Source organism: Podarcis vaucheri, assembly GCF_965113315.1.
Source record: "Podarcis vaucheri genome assembly, chromosome: 14".
NCBI classification, from domain to species: domain Eukaryota; kingdom Metazoa; phylum Chordata; class Lepidosauria; order Squamata; family Lacertidae; genus Podarcis; species Podarcis vaucheri.
Window position 1 is genome coordinate 17,822,191 of NC_138752.1, and position 20,066 is coordinate 17,842,256.

General features: G+C 47.6%; 2 protein-coding genes across 6 annotated transcripts in view; both read right to left on the reverse strand.

Moving 5' to 3' along the window:
• Positions 1-10,610, reverse strand: part of CEMIP (cell migration inducing hyaluronidase 1) — a 167,059-nt gene extending 156,449 nt beyond the window's left edge. Inside the window, exon 1 of one of the 3 annotated variants that reach the window (XM_082198302.1) lies at positions 8,965-10,610. The gene's annotated coding sequence lies outside the window, so the exon portion shown is untranslated. Of the gene's footprint in view, positions 1-8,651 lie in introns of all 3 variants that reach the window. The other 2 variants (XM_082198301.1, XM_082198300.1) reach the window with 2 other exon arrangements.
• LOC309518260 (cell surface hyaluronidase CEMIP2-like) overlaps positions 1-20,066 on the reverse strand; it is a 100,097-nt gene that overhangs the window by 66,980 nt on the left and 13,051 nt on the right. For all 3 annotated transcript variants that reach the window (XM_082198261.1, XM_082198262.1, XM_082198263.1), the window contains 3 exons: positions 7,953-8,096; positions 4,710-5,268; positions 2,444-2,613 (listed from right to left, as the gene is read on the reverse strand). In XM_082198261.1, the coding sequence (XP_082054387.1) occupies positions 2,444-2,613; positions 4,710-5,268; positions 7,953-8,096 (873 nt within the window). The remainder of the gene's footprint in view (positions 1-2,443; positions 2,614-4,709; positions 5,269-7,952; positions 8,097-20,066) is intronic.

The following is a 20,066-nucleotide window of genomic DNA, read 5'->3' on the forward strand; positions in this document are numbered from 1 at the left end:
GACTCTGGGGTTGTGGTGCTCATCTCGCTTTATTGGCCGAGGGAGCCAGTGTAAAGCTTCCGGGTCATGTGGCCAGCATGACTAAGCCGCTTCTAGCGAACCAGAGCAGTGCACAGAAATGCCGTTTACCTTCCCGCCGGAGCGGTACCTATTTATCTACTTGCACTTTGACGTGCTTTCAAACTGCTAGGTTGGCAGGTGCAGGGACCAAGCAACGGGACCTCACCCCGTCACGGGGATTCAAACCACCGACCTTCTGATTGGCAAGTCCTAGCCTCTGTGGTTTAACCCACAGCGCCACCCGCGTCCCCAATATTGGGATAGATGGACATAAAATCTGGCCCTGAGTAGGACAGTTCCCTAAGCTGCTTCCTTTTGCCATTCCTGCATTGGAGAGAGCCATTTGAGCAGTCAAAACTAACCAGTGAATTGACAGATTAAATGCTATACACATACCCCAAAGGGGCCTAATATTTGAGGCAGAGGTCAGCAGCTGGAAAAACCCAGCACCACCTCTTCACCTCCTTCCCTGGCAGTAAAAAATATAATAAAATAACATTTGCTGCTCTTTCGTGGCATCCAAATTCATTGACTTCACTCTGCTTAAAGGAAGGACTGGTCCCAATTCTGCTTAGCTGGTCTGGGGAATTGTAGCTCCAGGACAGAAGGCTCAACTATTTGGTGATTTGAGCTCCAGTAGGGAGAAGAGGCAGAATGTAAATGAATTATGATTAAAATCTGTGTCCTCAACCCAATCACAGCACCTTGGCTATGTAGGAAGTGGACTCTATAAGAGAATGGGATTGAGGCACTGATCTACTATCCTTTACATATATATCAGACTTTGCAGCCTGATACCCTCTTGATATTTGGACTACAAACTCCTATCAGAGTCAAAAACATCTGAAAGTTGCTAGGCTGGTGAAGGCTGTTTATATCCTCAAAAGAAAAAAGCTGAATTGCAGACCCGGGACATAAAGTGTTAATTTTGTAACGAGGAAAGATACTAAGAGGTGGAGGGAGAAACCCAGCTGAACTGTTATCAACAAGAATTTTGACAGCAGATAACACTGAATACTTCAATGAAAGAAGAGAAAAATCTGTTAACTAGCATAATGAGCAGAGTTTCAACATTCAAGAGATCAAACAGTTCTCGCTGGCTTCCCCAGAGAAACACAAAACCACCTTCTAAATTTGTGTGTGTCTCTGGTGTCGGTAGAAGACACTGATCTTCAGCTGGTGATTTAGGATCCACTAAGGGGTCGTGGCCTGATCCAAAATAGGTGCCACAGGTGTGCTACCACCATGCATATATATACATGGTAAAAGTTTGAGAAAAAGATCCCCAAATGCATGTTTGGGTTAAAAGAGGGTCCCAGGTCTGAAAAGGTTGAAGATACCTGCTATGAAAGATCAAAGCCATATCTGAATGGTCCAGTGCTAATGGAAGCCAGTGCAATAAGAGGACAGTGTGTCACATCAGGGCTGGAGAGACCCTGCTCAGCCGTCAAGTTCAGTGGGTCACCTTTGCCAGTCACACACACTCTGCAAAACCTAACTCACAGATCTAGTTACAGGTAGGTAGCCGTGTTGGTCTGCCGTAGTCAAAACAAAATAAAAAACAAATCCTTCCAGTAGCACCTTAGAGAGACCAACTAAGTTTGTTATTGGTATGAGCTTTCGTATCTGAAGAAGTGTGCATGCTCATACCAATAACAAACTTAGTTGGTCTCTAAGGTGCTACTGGAAGGAATTTATTTTTTATTATTCTGTTTCTAACTCACAGAGTTATTGTGGAAATAACGCTGGCTTTGAGCAACTTGGGATAGAAATGCAAAAAATAAAGAAACAATGAAATGAATAATAGAGAAAATTAAAGGAAGCATGCTCCTGGATGAAAGGAGTGTGTGTGTGTGTGTGTGTGAGAGAGAGAGAGAGAGAGAGAGTGAGAGAGAGAGAGAGAGAGAGAGAGTGTACACACACAGTTCTTAACTCACACGTGGTTGGGAAAAGCAAGCAGCCTTGATACCTTCTTTTGACATACACATCACTGTAAAAATGCATACCATGTACCAAACAAGGATATTTTTAGCCTCATGGAATATTTGACTACAGCCAAATAATAGATCATCAATTGATTGCCCCAGCCTATGACCTTGTCTAGCTTTCAGAGGTAAAAAGCTAGAACAGCAGGGTTTAATCAATAAACTGGTTTGTAATCTATCAAAGGCTCTTTAAAAAAAAAAAAGCACGGTTAAGGATCTAAAAACAGGAGTGTGGATTTTGGTTCAGCCTTATTGGTTTTACTCATACGCAGATTTAATCAATCAGATAGACTTGAGATTTCTATAAACTGGGCGACAGCTCAAAAGACATACTCAGGGAGGAGAGAGAAAGCAGATAAACGCCACTTGAACAAGAGATTAGAAAAGGGCTTTAAAACCTTTGATCCACCCGCTGTGAGCAGCGATTGTAAAGACAATGCCTTCGTATGTCTTAAATTCTCTTGTCGCTGTTGCCAACCTTGTTGTCCCGTTGCGTTGAGAAGGCGTTGCATCCTCTGTGACGGAAGATGCATCACCGCCAAGAATCCCAACCAGAACCCAGGGCTGCCTGGAGGAGGGGGGAAAGCAGACTTGTGATGCAGAAATGGAACACCCTGTTCACACCTGAACCTCAAATTCATTCAGATACTCAGTGTCCAGCATCGTCTGAAGGCCAAGTCCTGCTCCAAAAATTTGCAATCAAAATATACGACGCTCTCTCGGAAAAACACCCGCTTCCAGGGAAGTGGGACACCAGAAGAAATCCTCTAAAGTTTAGCTTAACAGTGGAGGTAGCTAATTCACACTGCCGTGACAGACCTGCAGCTAGCTTTGAGAAATTCTGATTAAGCAACGAAGCACCATAACTGCAAAGACCGACAGAGCCTAGCAGCTATTCTGCAGGCAACCTGTGGCCTTAGTCCACAAAATACATACAGCAGGCACCTGGAACTGAATATAATTCATCTTGATTGGCAAGAATACAGGCAAAGTCTCCACTGAGCTTGCACCCAGTTATCTCAGAAGGGGGAAATGGGACCAGCTTATCAGGCAGAAGGCAAACTCTGTCCTTAAAACAACACAACAGCAGCGGCAAAAAGGTAACAGGGGCTTCTGAGTTTTGATAGTTTCAAAACTGCACGCCGCATCATTGAAATACGGGCACAGGTTTTCAGCTTTGATGTCATTTGCTTTGGGGACAAACCTTCAGAGGAATGTGGAAGCCAAAAAAACTTCTTGCATGAATTGCCAAGCACAAAAGGGGAGGGGATAACTCTGTTAGATTGGACAGCAGTACAACAGTTAGGAAAAGGGGCCAGGAGCTGTCCATGGTGGCAGTGTTAAGTTTTCCAACAGAACCATTTTCTGAAGGAGCTCACTGCTACATGCACCAAGCGCAAGCATGCTCTCTCTTTTGCACCAAGTGTCACAGGTTAATAGACCTAAAAAGAGTTTGCTGGGACACCCTATGCTTAGATATCCCTAGAACCTTGTTTTAAACACCACAGAATTTCTGGTTCCTTGCACTCTCATGAAAATGCCAAGACTATCAAAAATATATAAGGGAGAACACCATTCAGTTCAACTGGCAAGTTCCACAGGCACTGAACGTGGGGTTTTTTTAGCTCCTGTGTACCAAACCAAAGTATCCATATTGCCTATGGAAGAAAACGGGATTTGTGAGCCATCAAAAAAAGTCACCTCACTGCTTCTTAACCTTGTAGGGTTTCATTTGCTGGCAAACATGACAACCCAGGTTATTTTCGTTTCCTTCCATTTCCCCTTCTTTGGAAACCACCACGTGCATGCACAACACTGAACAAAGGATGGGGAACATTTGGCCTTCCAGAGGTTGCTTAACTACAACTCCCATCAGCCCTAAGAAGCACTGCCAATGGTCAGAGCTGATGGGAGTTGTAGTTTGGCTTCCTCTGGAGAGCCAGAAGTTTCCCCACCACCACTAAAGCAAGACTACAATGAACAGCCAGCTAATCCTAGTTGCCAAGTTAGTGTTAACAGGCCATGCTTAGGAAACAAGCACAACTGAAACAAACAGCATATAATAATAATAATAATAATAATAATAATAATACAGTGGTACCTCAGGTTACATACGTTTCAGGTTACAGACTCCGCTAACCCAGAAATAGTGCTTCAGGTTATGAACTTTGCTTCAGGATGAGAACAGAAATTACGCGGCAGTGGCATGGCAGCAGCAGGAGGCCCCATTAGCTAAAGTGGTGCTTCAGGTTAAGAACAGTTTCAGGTTAAGTACAGACTTCTGGAATGAATTAAGTACTTAACCTGAGGTACCACTGTAATAATAATAATAATAATTTATTATTTATTTATTTATTTATTTATTTATTTATTTATACCCCGCCCTCCCCAGCCAAGACCGGGCTCAGGGCGGCTAACAACCAATAATAAAAACAAGTTGATTAAAATACAATTTAAAAGATTAAGCTACAACATTAAAACATTAGGATGCAATCTCTTTGGATATACACATCCAAACAATCATAGCACGATAATTATCTAATCCGGGGGGGGGGGAATATGGAGGTCATATCTGTGTAGCCCCCACAGCACAGGGCACCAGGATGCCCTACACGTTTGCAGAATTGCACGCATGAAAGTAAGAAGCCACATTTACAAAGTTACCTGTATTGCAGGTGCAGGACGTATTTGCTGTGCAGCAGGTTCTTGAGGAAGAGCCGGGTCTCCAAGGTCAAACTCTTTGCTGCAGAATCTCCTACTGCCATGGCTACTACGTGGCCCAGAGATTGGTGGTCAAGGAATTCCCTCAATCTGCGGCTCTCGTCAACAAGGAGGTGGGTGTCAAAGCGTTCAGCGGCCACTACCTGGGCTGTGCCCACATCCACTATCCGGACATTGAGGCCACGACTACTCCAGCGCTTCTCAGAAGTGTACCGGCCGTACCGAAGTCCGCCCGGGTACAAGGTTTTGGCCAAAAGCGTCCAGGACCGAGGTTTCCTTCCGTGCAACTCGAGAATGCCACCTCTGCCCACTCCCATGAATTTTCTGCCATAGCCCTCCACGTCGGCTTCGTCGGTGGCTTTCCCATAGAGAGAAATAGTGGCCTTGGAATGGTATGGGTGGCATTCGGAGCCCACGTACAGTGCCCCGCCATCCTCAAGAAGAATGCTGCGAGCTCGTAAGGTGATGGCTTCCTCCGGATCATCTGCAAATACTAAGATCCCTGGAAGGGAAGCACAGAGAGAGAGACAACATTTTTCTCAAATTTGTGATCTGGCGCAGCATACTGCAGTGCAGAGGTGATGAATCTACAACCTTACAGACATCCCAAGACTACAAATCCCATCATGTCTGACCATTGGGCCACACGGTCCGGAGCTGATGGGAGCCCAATAGCACCTGGAGAGCCACAGGTTCCCCACACTTAGGACTCAGCTACATTAGTAAATGGGACGGGGGTGGTGCTGTGGTCTAAACCACAGAGCCTAGGGATTGCCTATTGGAAGGTCGGCGGTTCGAATCCCCGCGATGGGGTGAGCTCCCATTGTTCGGTCCCTGCTCCTGCCAACCTAGCAGTTCGAAAGCACGTCAAAGTGCAAGTAGATAAATAGGTACCACTCCGGCGGGAAGGTAAACGGCGTTTCTGTGTGCTGCTCTGGTTCGCCAGAAGCGGCTTAGTCATGCTGGCCACATGATCCAGAAGCTGTACGCCGACTCCCTCGGCCAATAAAGCGAGATGAGCGCCGCAACCCCAGAGCTGGTCACGACTGGACCTAATGGTCAGGGGTCACTTTACCTATAAAATGCCTTTTCTTTACTAATGTAAGTAAAGAAAAGGCATTTTATATGCATTAGGTGACACCAGATGGTGCTGTGGAGTTCCGTCTGTTGCTAACGTGTTTTCCCGCTTTGCGCTTTACAGCGCGTTTTCCTAAAATAGTTTTTTGATGTGTCTAGGTCCAGACTTGGTGTAATGGCTAAGCAACAGATTGGCCAGTCCCCAGTTAGAATCTCACCCATGCCAATTTACTAGGTGGCCCCCCCAGGAAGTCACTCCCTCAGTCTCAGACCCCGACATCTGCAATATTGATGATAATAAGGACTAGAGGAGGATTGGGCTCAGGAGTAAGTTCTAAACTGCAGCAGCAGGTCAGACTATAAAATATCCCCATGTGTATTGTTCAAAGAACAGAGGATGGGGAAAGATAATTGCACAGGAATCACATTCAGGTGCAAAACTTTCCAACACCAAAAGAGCCTAAAATATATTTGTGGTATCAGCTTACATCACAATAATGAGCCACAAAACATCCCCAATCTGCTGTTTGATGTGACAAACTAACACAGCCATTCCTCCACTGTACAGTAGAATCTGTACTCTAATATTAGGTTCACTGGGCAATAGTACAATCCCCTCTTGGTTCTAATGTAGCTCTATGCAACCTCCAGCATCAACATGCCAAATGCCTCCAAGTACCAGCAGCTGGGGAGCAGGGAAAGGCAGCTCCCCCCCCCCGCTCCCCAGCTGCTGGAACTTTGCATGTTGATGCTGGAGGTTGCACAGAGCTACATTAGAACCAAGAGGTGATTGTACTATTGCCCACTGTGGTTTCTCAGCCTCACCCAGAGGGCCACTGGGTGGAGGAAAAGGATGCTGTGCTCAGCAGGTCATTGGTCTGATTCAGCAGGGCTCCTCTGATATTCTTATTGATGTAATTAATGTCAACACTTCATGAACAAAAATATGCCCTGAACAGAGGAGAACAATGCTTTTGCCCTTTTAAAAAATTGCAAATATAACAAGGTCACAAGAACTGGAGAATGTTAAAGGGCAACCAACCCCCAACCCCCATTCAATTTATGTCACTGGAAAGCTGAGAATTGATTGTTTGATTGAATGAATGACTGGCTGGTTCTATTGCAATGATGTCCCACTTCCCCTACCCCCAAGGGGCTTAATGCAATATACATGCTTCTCCCCCCTCCTCATTTAATCCCCTCAACAACCCTGTGAGGCAGATTAGGTTGAGAGGCATAATAACAACAACAACAACAACAACAACATTATTATTAAATATGACTGAGTAGGTTTTTGAACCCCGTGTCAAGGGGCCTAGTCTTACATTCTGACTCCTACACTTCACTGTTTCTCAGCCTCTTTCCTCTGTCTTTAATTCCAAGTTACTTGCACCTGGTGCATAAAATGCAATCTGAATCAGTTAGATGCAGTAATCAATGCATTCGGTCAATACAAATGCAGAGAGCTTTTTACAGCCAAGCAAATAAATAGTCATGAGATCAGACAGCAGCACCTATTCAAGTTTAAAGGTAAAGGTAAAGGGACCCCTGATCATTAGGTCCAGTCATGGCCGACTCTGGGGTTGCGGCGCTCATCTCGCTTTATTGGCCGAGGGAGCCGGCGTACAGCTTCCGGGTCATGTGGCCAGCATGACTAAGCCGCTTCTGGCGAACCAGAGCAGCACACGGAAATGCCGTTTACCTTCCCCCTGGAGCGGTACCTATTTATCTACTTGCACTTTGATGTGCTTTTGAACTGCTAGGTTGGCAGGAGCAGGGACCGAGCAACGGGAGCTCACCCCGTCGCAGGGATTTGAACCACCAACCTTCTGATCGGCAAGTCCTAGGCTCTGTGTTTTAACCCACAGTGCCACCTGCACTATTCAAGTTAAATACAGAAGTCAGAGAATACACACCTGAACTTAAACTGGTATGGGTTTTCCTACATGGGATTTGGCCCCTTGGAGTTCCGTGGGGATTGAGTCCAAGGTTAAATGGCACAGGATCGGGCGCAGCTTGAGCACCCGCAACAAACACCTCCCTCCCCACCGCCAGCTTTTCCCCTCGAGGTTAAGAGACTGCTGCCCGCGCAAAGCCTCTCCTCCTTACCTCCTTCCTGGATGAGCAGCGAGTGGAAAGTGGCCGAGCTCTCCAAGCGCAGAGCCACCCCTCGGCCCACGACGGCAGCGTGGCTGCTGTTATGTCCCGGACGCCACGGGGTGAGGTGCGCGGCGGGCGGCAGGCAGGAGCTCCCTGCAGAAAGGAAGAGAGAAAAAGACCCCCAGGCTTCCATCCATCCTGGGCACGCTTCCCAGGGAGCAAGCGCTCCCACCCCAAGTTCTGCGTGCAAGAGCACATCCCTTGACGGAGAGGGAGAGCGCGAGCGTGGAAAGAAGCAATCGAGGACCCACCTGCCTGCGCGCTGCGGCTCCGCTCCGGGATCGGGCGCTGTAGCGAAGACCAGACCGCTGCCACCTGCAGTCTCCGGAAGGAGCAGCGCCCCGGGCTGTTGCGCCCAGCCCAGCCTGACCCCTCCAAGCGGATCCCGGCACCTGCTGGAAGAACAAGCCGGCCGGGGCGCCGCCGGAGGAAACGCGCGTCCGCACCGTCGAGGTTCCTAACTTGTTGCAGCGATTGGGACGCGCGCCCCCTTCTCTGTTTCTCCAATCAACCGTCGGCCGCACGCAAGAATCCCAGTCAAGTCGAGCCCGGATTTCGCACAGGCGCGCTTGCCGCGGGAGAAGGCGGTGTCAAGCAGCACGTGGCCGCGCAAGCCGGCGCGCGATCCTGAGCCGCGCCGTTCCTTACCTCGCCTTTGCAGTCTGCCTCCTCGTCCAACAATCTTTGCAAGAACTTCGTTATTGTCGTCATGATGATTGCAAAGGACAAGTTCTCCCTTCCGAGCACACACCACAGACCACGCGCTCTCTCACACACACACGCACATACATGCACACACACGCGCGCACACGGGAACCGGGCTGCTCGGTCTCCCTTCTCCCCTCGGCGTACAGGTTTACAAGCATCTCTAACTCCCTGCATTTCCACCGACAGCAGCGCCTCCTGGTGGCGATTTGAAGGGGAAAAAGCCCTCGAGAAAGTCCATCATCACGTACCTTACCTCTGCGCTCTCGGCAGAAAAGCGCACAACGCTTTTATTGAACCCTTTGGTAACAGAAGCAGCGAGGTTTTTTTCTCCCCGTTCCCACCCAGCGCTCTGTTTTAGTTGGACGGTCTGAGCTGGTGGCGATCCTCTTTTTTCCCCCAGAAGCAATTAAGAGAAGCGACGTGGATTATTTAGAGACATCTATATTTTTAGACGGCTCTGGAGAGGGACAGAGAGAGGCGCGCTCGGGAACCCAAAGGCTTTCCTTCTCCTTTGAGCGCTCTGCTGCCCGGCTTTTTTTTTTCCTGCCCGGCCACCAGCCTCGCTATTTATAGGCGATCTCGGAGCCGCGCTGTTTACACCAGCTGAGCGCTTGGCTCCTCCCCGGCCCGTGACGCCGCTTCGCATTCTGGACATACCGCGCGGCTGTTGGCGCCGAGTTGCCAAGAAAGGGGGGCGAGAGCAAACCCCGAAAAAACAGGGGGAGGGAGAGCACCGCGCGGATCGCGATCTCTCTTCCTCCTAGTCGATCGCTGGACTTTCCCTGGAAGCGAATCGCCTCCCCCCCCCCCTTTCCCGGTGTCCTTGGCTGCTACTCAGTTGCTCGGAAGCGAACTGGTTCAGGTCCAAGTCTGCGCAAACTTGGAGAGCGTTCGGAGCGAGGACTCCCCGGGATCCGCACCCCTGGGCGCCTCTTCTTCCAAGCAGCCCAGAAACCACACGTGCCTTTTCCCAAAAGCGACGCGTCGCCTTCCTTTTGCGCTGGAAACGTGAGCACGGGAGCTATGCGCTTCCAAAGGGGGCTTGCGCGCAGGTTTGCGCTATCGCGCCTGCCTGGGAGAGGGGGCTCAAATGTCAAGGAGCCAGCGACAGGTGCCACGCGACAGCCACGGACCCTCTCGCATGCAAGCGGCATCTGATGAGATTTCCCTTTATGCTAGGTATCTCCAACCTTTTCAGACCCAGGGCTTGCCTGCAACCCAAACGTGCATCTGGACACTCATTTCTTAATTGTTTATTTGTATTTAACCACATATTGGCATGGTGGCGATGCTCCCGGCGCAACGCACCTTGAAGCAGGGGGTCATAGAATGAGAGAATTGTAGAGTTGGAAGGGACCCAAGGGTCATCTAGTCCAACCCCCTGCAGTGCAGGAATCTAAACCAAAGCATCCACGCCATGACAGATGGCCATCCAACCTCTGCTTTAAAACCTTCAAGGAAGGAGAGTCCACCGCGTCCCAAGGGAGACAGTTCGGAACAGCTCTTACCGTCAGAAAGTTCCCCCTGATGCTTCGTCGGAATCTCCTTTCTTGAAGCCTTGGGTTCCAGTCCTGCCTTCCAGAGCAGGAGAAAACAAGCTTGTTCCCTCTTCCACCCCTTGAGATATTTGAAGATGGCTATCGGATCGTCCCTTTCCCAACCCACCAGTTGAAGAGCAGTTCTCTCTGCACAACTATGAAAGGGGCAGGAGCCCCTGGCCAAATTTGGATGGGCTCACCCCTTCCTTCTTTGTATCATGGGTTCTGAAATAAACACCCACGTAGTGGCCATTCTCCCAAATTTCAGCGGTGCTCTGTGAGACACTAACATTTGCTGCCCCCCCATGCCCCATCAACATCATTGTTGCAGCGCCCCCTGAACCCAGGGCAGTCAAACTGCCTCTGACTCACAAGCTGGGAATGCAAGTCCCATTGTGTTTAAAAGTGATTAATCAGGACCAGCTTCAGATTAGAGAGGACCTTTCTCAAGTGCCACCCCCATCCTCCTGGTAGCCTTATCCAGCAAAGAGCAGCATCACTCCACAGCTGTCAACTTTTCCCTTTTCTTGCGAGGGATCCTATTCGGAATAAGGGAATGTCCCTTTTAAAAAGGGAAACGTTGACAGCTATGCATCACTCTGATCCAGCACTAGGTGTCTGCATCTGTGAGCCACCATTTTAATTTCCCACAATGCCCCACCACTGGAATGCTATGGCAGGGGCATTGTGGGAAATTAAAACAGCAGTTCTGCTTTGACTCAGCCGCTTGTTGCGAGGGGAAGGGTGGGGCTGTCCATGCTGGGTGCTGATACTCAACCTGGACTTAATCCCAAATCACAGAATTGTAGAGTTGGAAGGGGCCCTGTGGATCATCTATTCCAACCCCCGAATATGCAGCTGTCCTGTACGGGGATCAAATGCTCAACCTTGGCTTTATCGGTACCATGCTTTAACCAACTGAACTATCCAGGCTTGTTAGTGTTCCCAGGAAATACAGTCCTGGTTTAACTGTACCAAGCTCAAGAAAGAGATCAAAGAGGGCAGTTGGCTCAGGATGCCCATAGGAAAGGCAAAAGAGCTACAGAATCAATCAGCCTCTTTCCCCAAAGGTGTCATGGAGGGGGTGGGGAACAGGACCATTGCTCAGCGGTTAGAGCACATGCCTTTCCAGGTAGGGTTCCCAGTCTGAAATCCATCTGTGCTGTTGCCGGTCAGTGTAGACGCCTCTGAGCTAGATGGACCAATGGTCTGACTCAATACAGTGCAGCTTCCTGTGTTTCTACGAATTTCTGTTACTCCTTATAATGAGACAGGATGTACCGTTTCTTACAGATGCTTATCAAACCTGAGATACAGACACACCCACAGTGGAAAATGCAATGTCTGTTGGCAGTGGGAGGGCTGTATGTAGCGAGACATACATGATAATAATTTGTACTAACATTTTGTTCTTTCTTCCATAATTAAATTACCCAACTGACCACAGAGGAGGGCTTGTTGTTTTCACCCACAATGTACACACACTCGTTCTTCATGTTACCACATTGGTTTTGCAGAATCGTGTAGCCGCAGGTCCCGATCCTATGCAAATCTTCCTGGGAGCTGCTGACATCCAGCCCTATGGTTGCCATGAATTTGATTTTGAATTGATTTTAGAATGTTGTGTTACTTTTATTGTTGTTAGCCGCTCTGAGCCCGGCTTCGGCTGGGGAGGGCGGGATATAAATAAATTATTATTATTATTATTATTATTATTATTATTATTATTATTATCCAAGAGACAATGGAGTGTGCCTCCAGGGGTGAAGTCAAACCACTGGAGAATCACAGCACCTGCTGTGGCTGCAGATACCAGTAACTCATCACTGCTGCCTCTAGTGTTGTTTTTGTTACGTTAGCAGCAGCCAGGTGGCCCTTCCAAGGCGCAAGACTCTGCAGTGTGTTCGGAGGTCCTGGGCTACCCAGATGACAAGACCCCTCTCTCGGCCTTGCTGATGTGGTGCAAAGGAAAGCAGGAGAATTATATTTTAATATTCAACCAGCCAATTATATTACCTTCATTAGAGGGCTGTTTTCCCCACATTGCCAAATTAACTTCAGAGATTCGTAAGGACTGCCTTCTGGCATCAGACCAAAGTTTCATCTAGCCCAGGATTCCAACACTGACTGGCAAGATTCCCCTGGGAATCCCACAAAAGCAGATGCATGACCTCGCTGCCTTGTATTGAGCGATATACTGCCTCTGATAATGGATGTTCCACTAAACCATCATGGCTAACAGCTGCTGATTGACCAATGCACCATGGAGTCCTATTATCGGGTAAAAAGGTAAAGGACCCCTGGACGGTTAAGTCCAGTCAAAGGCGACTATGAGGTGCGGCACTCATCTCGCTTTACAGGCCAAGGGAGCAGGCGTTTGACAACTTTCCAGGTCATGTGGCCAGCATGACTAAACCGCTTCTGGCGCAAAGGAATACAGTGGTACCTCAGGTTACAGACGGTTCAGGTTACAGACTCCACTAACCCAGAAATAGTACCTCGGGTTAAGAACTTTGCTTCAGGATGAGAACAGGAATCGTGCAGAGGCAGCGGGAGGCCCCATTAGCTAAAGTGGTACCTCAGGTTAAGAACAGTTTCAGGTTAGGAACAGACCTCCGGAACGAATTAAGTTCTTAAGCCGAGGTACCACTGTACCATGACGGAAACCAGAATGCATGGAAACGCCGTTTACCTTCCCACCAGAGCAGAACCTCCAGGTATAAGCTGGATTGTCAATTCACATGATCCCTGACCACAGGCCATGTTAGCTGGACTGATGGGGAATCTGGGAGAGTCTACCGCATCTGGAGACCTCACAAGTTAACATATATAATATTTATTCTCAGGCACATGTGTATAAGGGTTGCAGCCTAAGCTATAAATCAAGGTGCCTGGTTCAAATGGATGCAAAGTAGCCATTGGGCTCACTCCCAGCCTCACCTCTGCAGTGATAATACTGACCATAGCTGTCAACTTACAGATTTGAAAATAAGCGACCAGCAGCCTCAAAAATAAGGGATTTTCCAAGCACAGGTATGTTCAACTTCTGAGCCCCTCCAAGCCAAAGGCAGAAAGCCCAGCCACCAGCCAAACAAAGCCTCAAGCAGTGGTTCCCACAGCGCAGCAACCCAGCAAAGGGGATGCAGCAAGGAAAACCACCGTCACCTCTCCGCCGGGAAGCGCTGAGCAAAGGCGAGTCCCCAGGCAACGCGGCCGATTTGATCAGCACAAGGCATGTAAGCTCCACCCCCCAGTCGTTCTGAGACTCCTTACTGGGTGAGCAATGTAGCCAAGCAACACAGTTGGAGCCTCCCTCCTCCCTGGCCGGCAGGGAGGGAGGGAGAGGAGCTGCTTCCTTTGAAACCCGGGAAATTTAAGGGACATCATCAATAAGGGACAGCAGACGGACACAGCGCTGGGATAAGGGAGTTTCCTGCCAAATAAGGGACGGTTGACAGCTATGATACTGACCCGCCTCTGAGGGCTGTTGTAAAGTCACCAGGCCAATGCATGGAGAGTGCTTTGAACATTCAAGTGCACTGATGAACTCACAAGCAGGTTTCGAGCTATGAGCAACAGTGGTAATTAGATGATAATTCAGTTTGACTATGATTTAATAGCTAGAAGGTGGGGTGCAGCATAAGGGGAGAAACAAGAACTCCATGGGAAAATGGGTGGGACGTCAATAAGGTTAAGAGAAAAGACTAAATTGTATTTTGATGGTATATGTTAAAAATGTTGAAACAATAAAATATAATTGGGGGGGGGCACTCAAGAGCACTATATAAATGCTAACAATTAGCAGGACTTCCCCGCCCCAAACTGTATGCTCCAGTATGGAGTACTTGCCCCCACAGAGCAGGGGTGTGGAACCTTCCAGCATCCCATGGGCCAACTAGGGCAGGTGGGTGAGACCACGCACTTGTCAATCATCTGATGACAGCATTCATAAGCTGAAATCCTGCTTTCTAAGCAGGGTTGAGCTGTGCATGGAGTTCTCTAGGGTGATCTCCCTCAGGATTGAAAACCCCCCTCCCATCAGCTGATGGATGGAGTGGGTTCGATCCTGCTTTCTGCAGACGTTGGGTTATGGCACCTCCCCCCCAAAATGCCCTGATTATGAATTACATATTGGGACCATGAATTTGATTAGTTAATTATGCATTGTATACAGTGGTACCTCAGGTTACATATGCTTCAGGTTACAGACTCCATTAACCCAGAAATAGTACCTCGGGTTAAGAACTTTGCTTCAGGATGAGAACAGAAATTGTGCGGTGGCGGCGCGGCAGCAGCAGCAGGAGGCCCCATTAGCTAAAGTGGTGCTTCAGGTCAAGAACGGTTTCAGGTTAAGAACGGACCTCCGAAACGGATTAAGTACTTAACCCGAGGTACCACTGTATATGAAAAAGACCTTCCCACCTCCCTTTTAAGGTCATAAACCTGCTGCCAATAAATTTCAGCGGGGTCCCCAAATTCTTGAATGCTGAGATTCTCTTTGCTCTGAACAATTTCACATGATCTCTGTCACGTCATGTCACACACACACCTTTACAACTTAAACCAGGGGCGGAAATCCACCTGCAGGCCTGGGGACTGAATGTGGCCCTCAGAGCTCTCTAACCGGCCCTTAAGACTCTCCCCCTCACCAATCCTGCTCCACACCATCCTTGAGTGTTGTTGCCTAGCTGGATGGTGCAGTTTGATTGCGCCCCTTGCTTTCCTGGACAGAGGAATGTGTGTGGAACCTTCTGACTTTTGCTTGGCTGTATCGGTTGCCCCCTTGGCCAACCCACTACAGTCGTACCTTGGAAGTCGAACGGAATCCGTTCCAGAAGTCTGTTCGACTTCCAAAATGTTCGAAAACCAAATCGCTGCTTCTGATTGGCCACAGGAAGCTCCTGCGGGCAACCAGAAGCCGTGGAAGCACCGTCAGACATTTGGGTTCCAAAAGAACGTTCATAAACCGGAACAATCACTTCTGGGTTTGTGGCGTTCGGGAGCCAAAATGCCCAAGTTCCAGGGCATTCATTGCTCCACCAGCCTTGGACCTTTAAAAAAATTGGCACCCAATGGAAAGCCAACCGATGCTCGGTTGGATCATCCAACATTGTGGAATGGTATCCATGGATGTTCTCCCCAACTGATCCCTGGGATGGATGCCCAACCAGGCTTCTTGGGGAAATCCTGGCTGATCACCTAGTCATTAATCTGGATTCTTTCATACTCAGAACTGAGGTGTGAAAATGGTTCCTTACCCCATGACTTAAACACACCTAATCTTTAATAGCTGCAGTGGCATAAGCTAACACAAGGACAGGGAAAGCATGTGGCCCTCCAGACCTCTCTGACTGGCCCTTGAGACTCTCCATAGGCCACACACCCCTTGAGTGTTTTTGCCTAGCCAGGAGGCGCCCTTGAACTCTGCTAACGCCACCGGAGTGCCTGGATGGATAGGCAGGGAAACTAGCCCACTGTACAAAGGTAAGGCTTACAGTCATTGCTTCATCAACCCGGGTCCTTCCAAAGTGTTTGTCCCCCATGGAAAGTCCAGTTATTAGTGGCCTTTGGTTAATCATGCCCATTCATTTCAATAGGTCTACTCTGAGCAGGACTAACATTGGCTGCAACCCCAAACACGGCTTCTCAGCACAATCCCGTTTATGTTTACCCAGTCACTGCTCGAAATTTTCATGATTTTCCAACACTGTGGAATAGTGTCGCTTCTTAGGAAAAGCAGGTCAATGTTTACCTAATCATTCACCTGAATTATTTCATAATCCTTTATTTATCTTTGAGTTTGATGGCTGTTTAAAGACATGGGAAATCTAAAGTCCCCGAAATCATTATATTTTGCAACACACACTCAACCAGTCATGTTTACTGATAAGTCACCCCCCACAAATGTCAATAGGGCTTCCTCCTGAGTAAATGCACACATAATTGCAGTCTCGGACCACTTCTGATGCACTTAGTATATGCATAATCTTACTATTTTCATGTTGCCTTTATAATACCTGGTGTATCGTCTGAACAAGCAATGTTTCTGGATTCCTCATTTCTTTGGGAAGATAAAATAAAAAGCCTCCACACACACAAACACACACACACACACACACACACACACACCACCCAACTATCTAAAGAGGTACAGCCCTAGAAAAGCTTGGGCACATGATTTTCTTGGTTTTATAAACCGACTATGAATGTTAGCACTGAAATTACAAGCGGCACAGAGGAACGCCACTCCCTAATTTTCATTGGTTTTGTTTTTTTACACCAATCTTCTTAGCTATTGGTTTATTACTACAGCTAATCCAGAATGCGGCAGCTAGACTGGTGACTGGGGGCGGCCGCCGAGACCACATAGCACCGGTCTTGAAAGACCTACATTGGCTCCCAGTACATTTCCGAGCACAATTCAAAGTGCTGGTGTTGAGCTTTAAAGCCCTAAACGGCCTCGGCCCAGTATACCTGAAGGAGCGTCTCCACCCCCATCGTTCTGCCCGGACGCTGAGGTCCAGCGCCGAGGGCCTTCTGGCGGTTCCCTCATTGAGAGAAGCAAAGCTACAGGGAACCAGGCAGAGGGCCTTCTCGATAGTAGCGCCCGCCCTGTGGAACGCCCTCCCATCAGATGTCGAAACAATAAACAAATACCTGACATTCAGAAGACATCTTAAGGCAGCCCTGTTCAGGGAAGTTTTTAATGTATGATATTTTAGTGTTTTTTGGTTTCTATGGAAGCCGCCCAGAGTGGCTGGGGAAACCCAGCCAGATGGGCGGGGTACAAATAATAAATTATTATTATTATTATTATTATTATTATTATTATTAGGCTACAGAATATGATATGACTGAAAGTGGAAGATGAAATGATGACTTGGACTTAGGCAGTGTTTTTTTCTGGGGGGAAGCAGAGGTAGCATAACCCTAAACATTTTGTGAAACTAAGTTTGGCCTCATTGAGGGGCAGTATTTCAGTATGAGTAGGAAAATGATAGTACCCCTAAACATATTTTTTTAAAGAAAAAAAGCACTGGACTTCGGATAGGGACCGCTTCCTTTCTACCCGTAATTCAGGGTGGGCGAATATGTCAATTCCAATTTATTTCACTGTTTCTTATTTTTCCAGACTTAAATTGGATTCTCCGATACTTTCACATCACTTTGCAATTTTTCCCCTTAAAATAAATCCTCATAAAAATTCATTAGGATTTCTGTCCGAATTTCTCCTAATACTCTACACACATTCTTGCGAAGCAATTTCCCCCTACTATGTGGTTCTGTATGTTATTTTCAGTGATATGTGCATTTATATGCACACTTTATCCTAGCAAATGCATCACTTGACCGGATAACCACTTTGCAAAATTCACAGAAGTGCAGAAAGAGGGCTGTGTTTTGGTTCTCACGTTATTTCAGAAAGTGCAAAGTAAGTTCACATCTAAGTACAGACTGTATGGCATTTCTCCTCCATCAGTATCCATAATTCGAGTGTCAATCTGGTGGTGGTGTCTCATCATAAGAACCACCAATGGGCATGGTTTTCAGAGAAACTAAAGCTCTAAGATGCTTCCGACAATGCAATTCAAACTTTTTTTTTTCCTTTCCAAAATCTGGAAAGAAATATCATGCAGAGAGGCGTGGCCCTTTCTTTTCTCTCTAGTCCACTCCCTCCTGACGGGTGTCCTGTTTCCTCCTATTTGCCCAGATGGAGGAAGGAAGAACTAGTCACTTTTCACTGATGAATGAGGTTCACAGGGATCAAGTCAGTAACCCTGCAAAATTGACATTTCACAGAATATTCTCTCTTTGTGTGTTTTGCATTAGGAAGTCCCCTTTAAGATGTGCAACCCAATAGCATTCAAATGATAAGCCACTGAGTTTGTTTGGACTACAGTGGTACCTCAGGTTACAGACACTTCGGGTTACAGACGCTTCAGGTTACAGACTCCGCTAACCCAGAAATATTACCTCGGGTTAAGAACTTTGCTTCAGGATGAGAACAGAAATCGTGCTCTGGCGGTACAGTGGCAGAGGGAGGCCCCATTAGCTAAAGTGGTACCTCGGGTTAAGGACGATTTCAGGTTCAGAACGGACCTCCAGAAGGAATTAAGTTCTTAACCCGAGGTACCACTGTACATCTTTAGTAGGGATAAGGGAGATTCAGTTCGAACTTCACAAATTAACGTTTTCCGAAACGATACACAAAATGAAACACAGCCCCTCTTTTGAAATCCACACTGAATTTTGCAGTGCAGTTCTCCAGTCACATAACGTGTGTCCAAAAATGCATGTACTATATGGTACAGTGTGCGTATAACTGCATATACCAGTGAAATGAACATACAAAAATGTTGACTGTATTAAGGGGGAAACGGGTTTGCCAAATGCATGCATCAATCAGGCAAAATTGCAGATAAGAATTGCATGTGAGAAATTCACACCCCAAAATGCTGATGGATATTTGTGAGGATGTTGGGTAGGGGGTTGCAAATTGATGTTGAAACATGGAGAACTGGTTGGACAAATGAACAACTGAGACCAGGTTGACATATTAGCTTATACCTTCTCTCAAGTAAATGTCGCTAAGATTCAGCTTTCCCACACTTTCTGCCCTGACCAGGCATCTGTTTGACAAGGGAGCGCATGGTATTAGGAGCCATGTGTGGCTGGGTCTGCAGAATTCTATATCATTAAGTATCCAAACAAACCCCTGTGTTGCAAAGAGAACTTCAACAATGTCTAGGCAACACGATGACCATATACATATGTATTATATAATCTTTATAGAATTCCTTCAAATCATAAAAAGTTCAAAATGAAATCTTTAGTCTCAAAGTCTCTGAAAATCTTTAAATGAAGCGAGGTACCAAACTTTGTACGGTGCAAGACAAGCTGTGAAGCTTTGTGTATTCAACAATGATGTCCAACACTGAACAGTAATTCCGGATATTGATGTCAGGGAACTGCCATCAGTGCCGGAGGGAGAGAGCAAAAGCCAGAGGGATTCCAGAGAGCGTCCAGGGATCGGGAGAAGCAGCCCATCTTCTGGGGAAGAGAATCAGCGTAGCACCAGTGGAGAAGGGGGGCAGATGGGGGAAGCGGCGAGGCGGTCCCATGACTCCTTGCCTGGGACCAGCGGGGAGAATAAGGGTCCTCCGTTGCCCACGCCCTCCTTGCGCAGAAGGCTTTCGTGCAGAGAGAGTAGGAGGAGACTAGGCGTCAAAGAGCTTCTTTGCTGGAAGAAGTTTAAGAAACGCCCACTGACAGATTCTGCCAGCGATTGAGTCAGCCACGGGTGAGTGGCTGTCCGGACAGAAAAGGTTCACTCAGGCAACGCAGCCAGGTGTTTGCACCCAGCCGGGGAGATAGAGACCTGCTTACGCACAAGCAACCCCTAGATCCATTACAATTGGCTACTGTTTCGTAGAATTCTTCGTCAGCATGGTGGGTGGATATAGAATGCTTCATAAACCCATCTTATTTCGAATGAATGACTACATTGTTACATGAGCACTGTTCCACAGCATTTTATGAGCCAGTATGGTGTAGTGGTTAAGAGCGGTAGTCTTGTAATCTGGGGAACCGGGTTCACTTCCCCGCTCCTCCACATACAGCTAATGGGTGACCTTGGGCCAGTCACACTTCTCTGAAGTCTCTCAGCCCCGCTCACCTCACAGAGTGTTTGTTGTGGGGGAGGAAGGGAAAGGAGAATGTGAGCCGCTTTGAGACTCCTGAAGGGGAGTGAAAGGCGGGATATCAAATCCAAACTCTTCTTTATATTTTCATTTACAGTATATACATTTATATACAT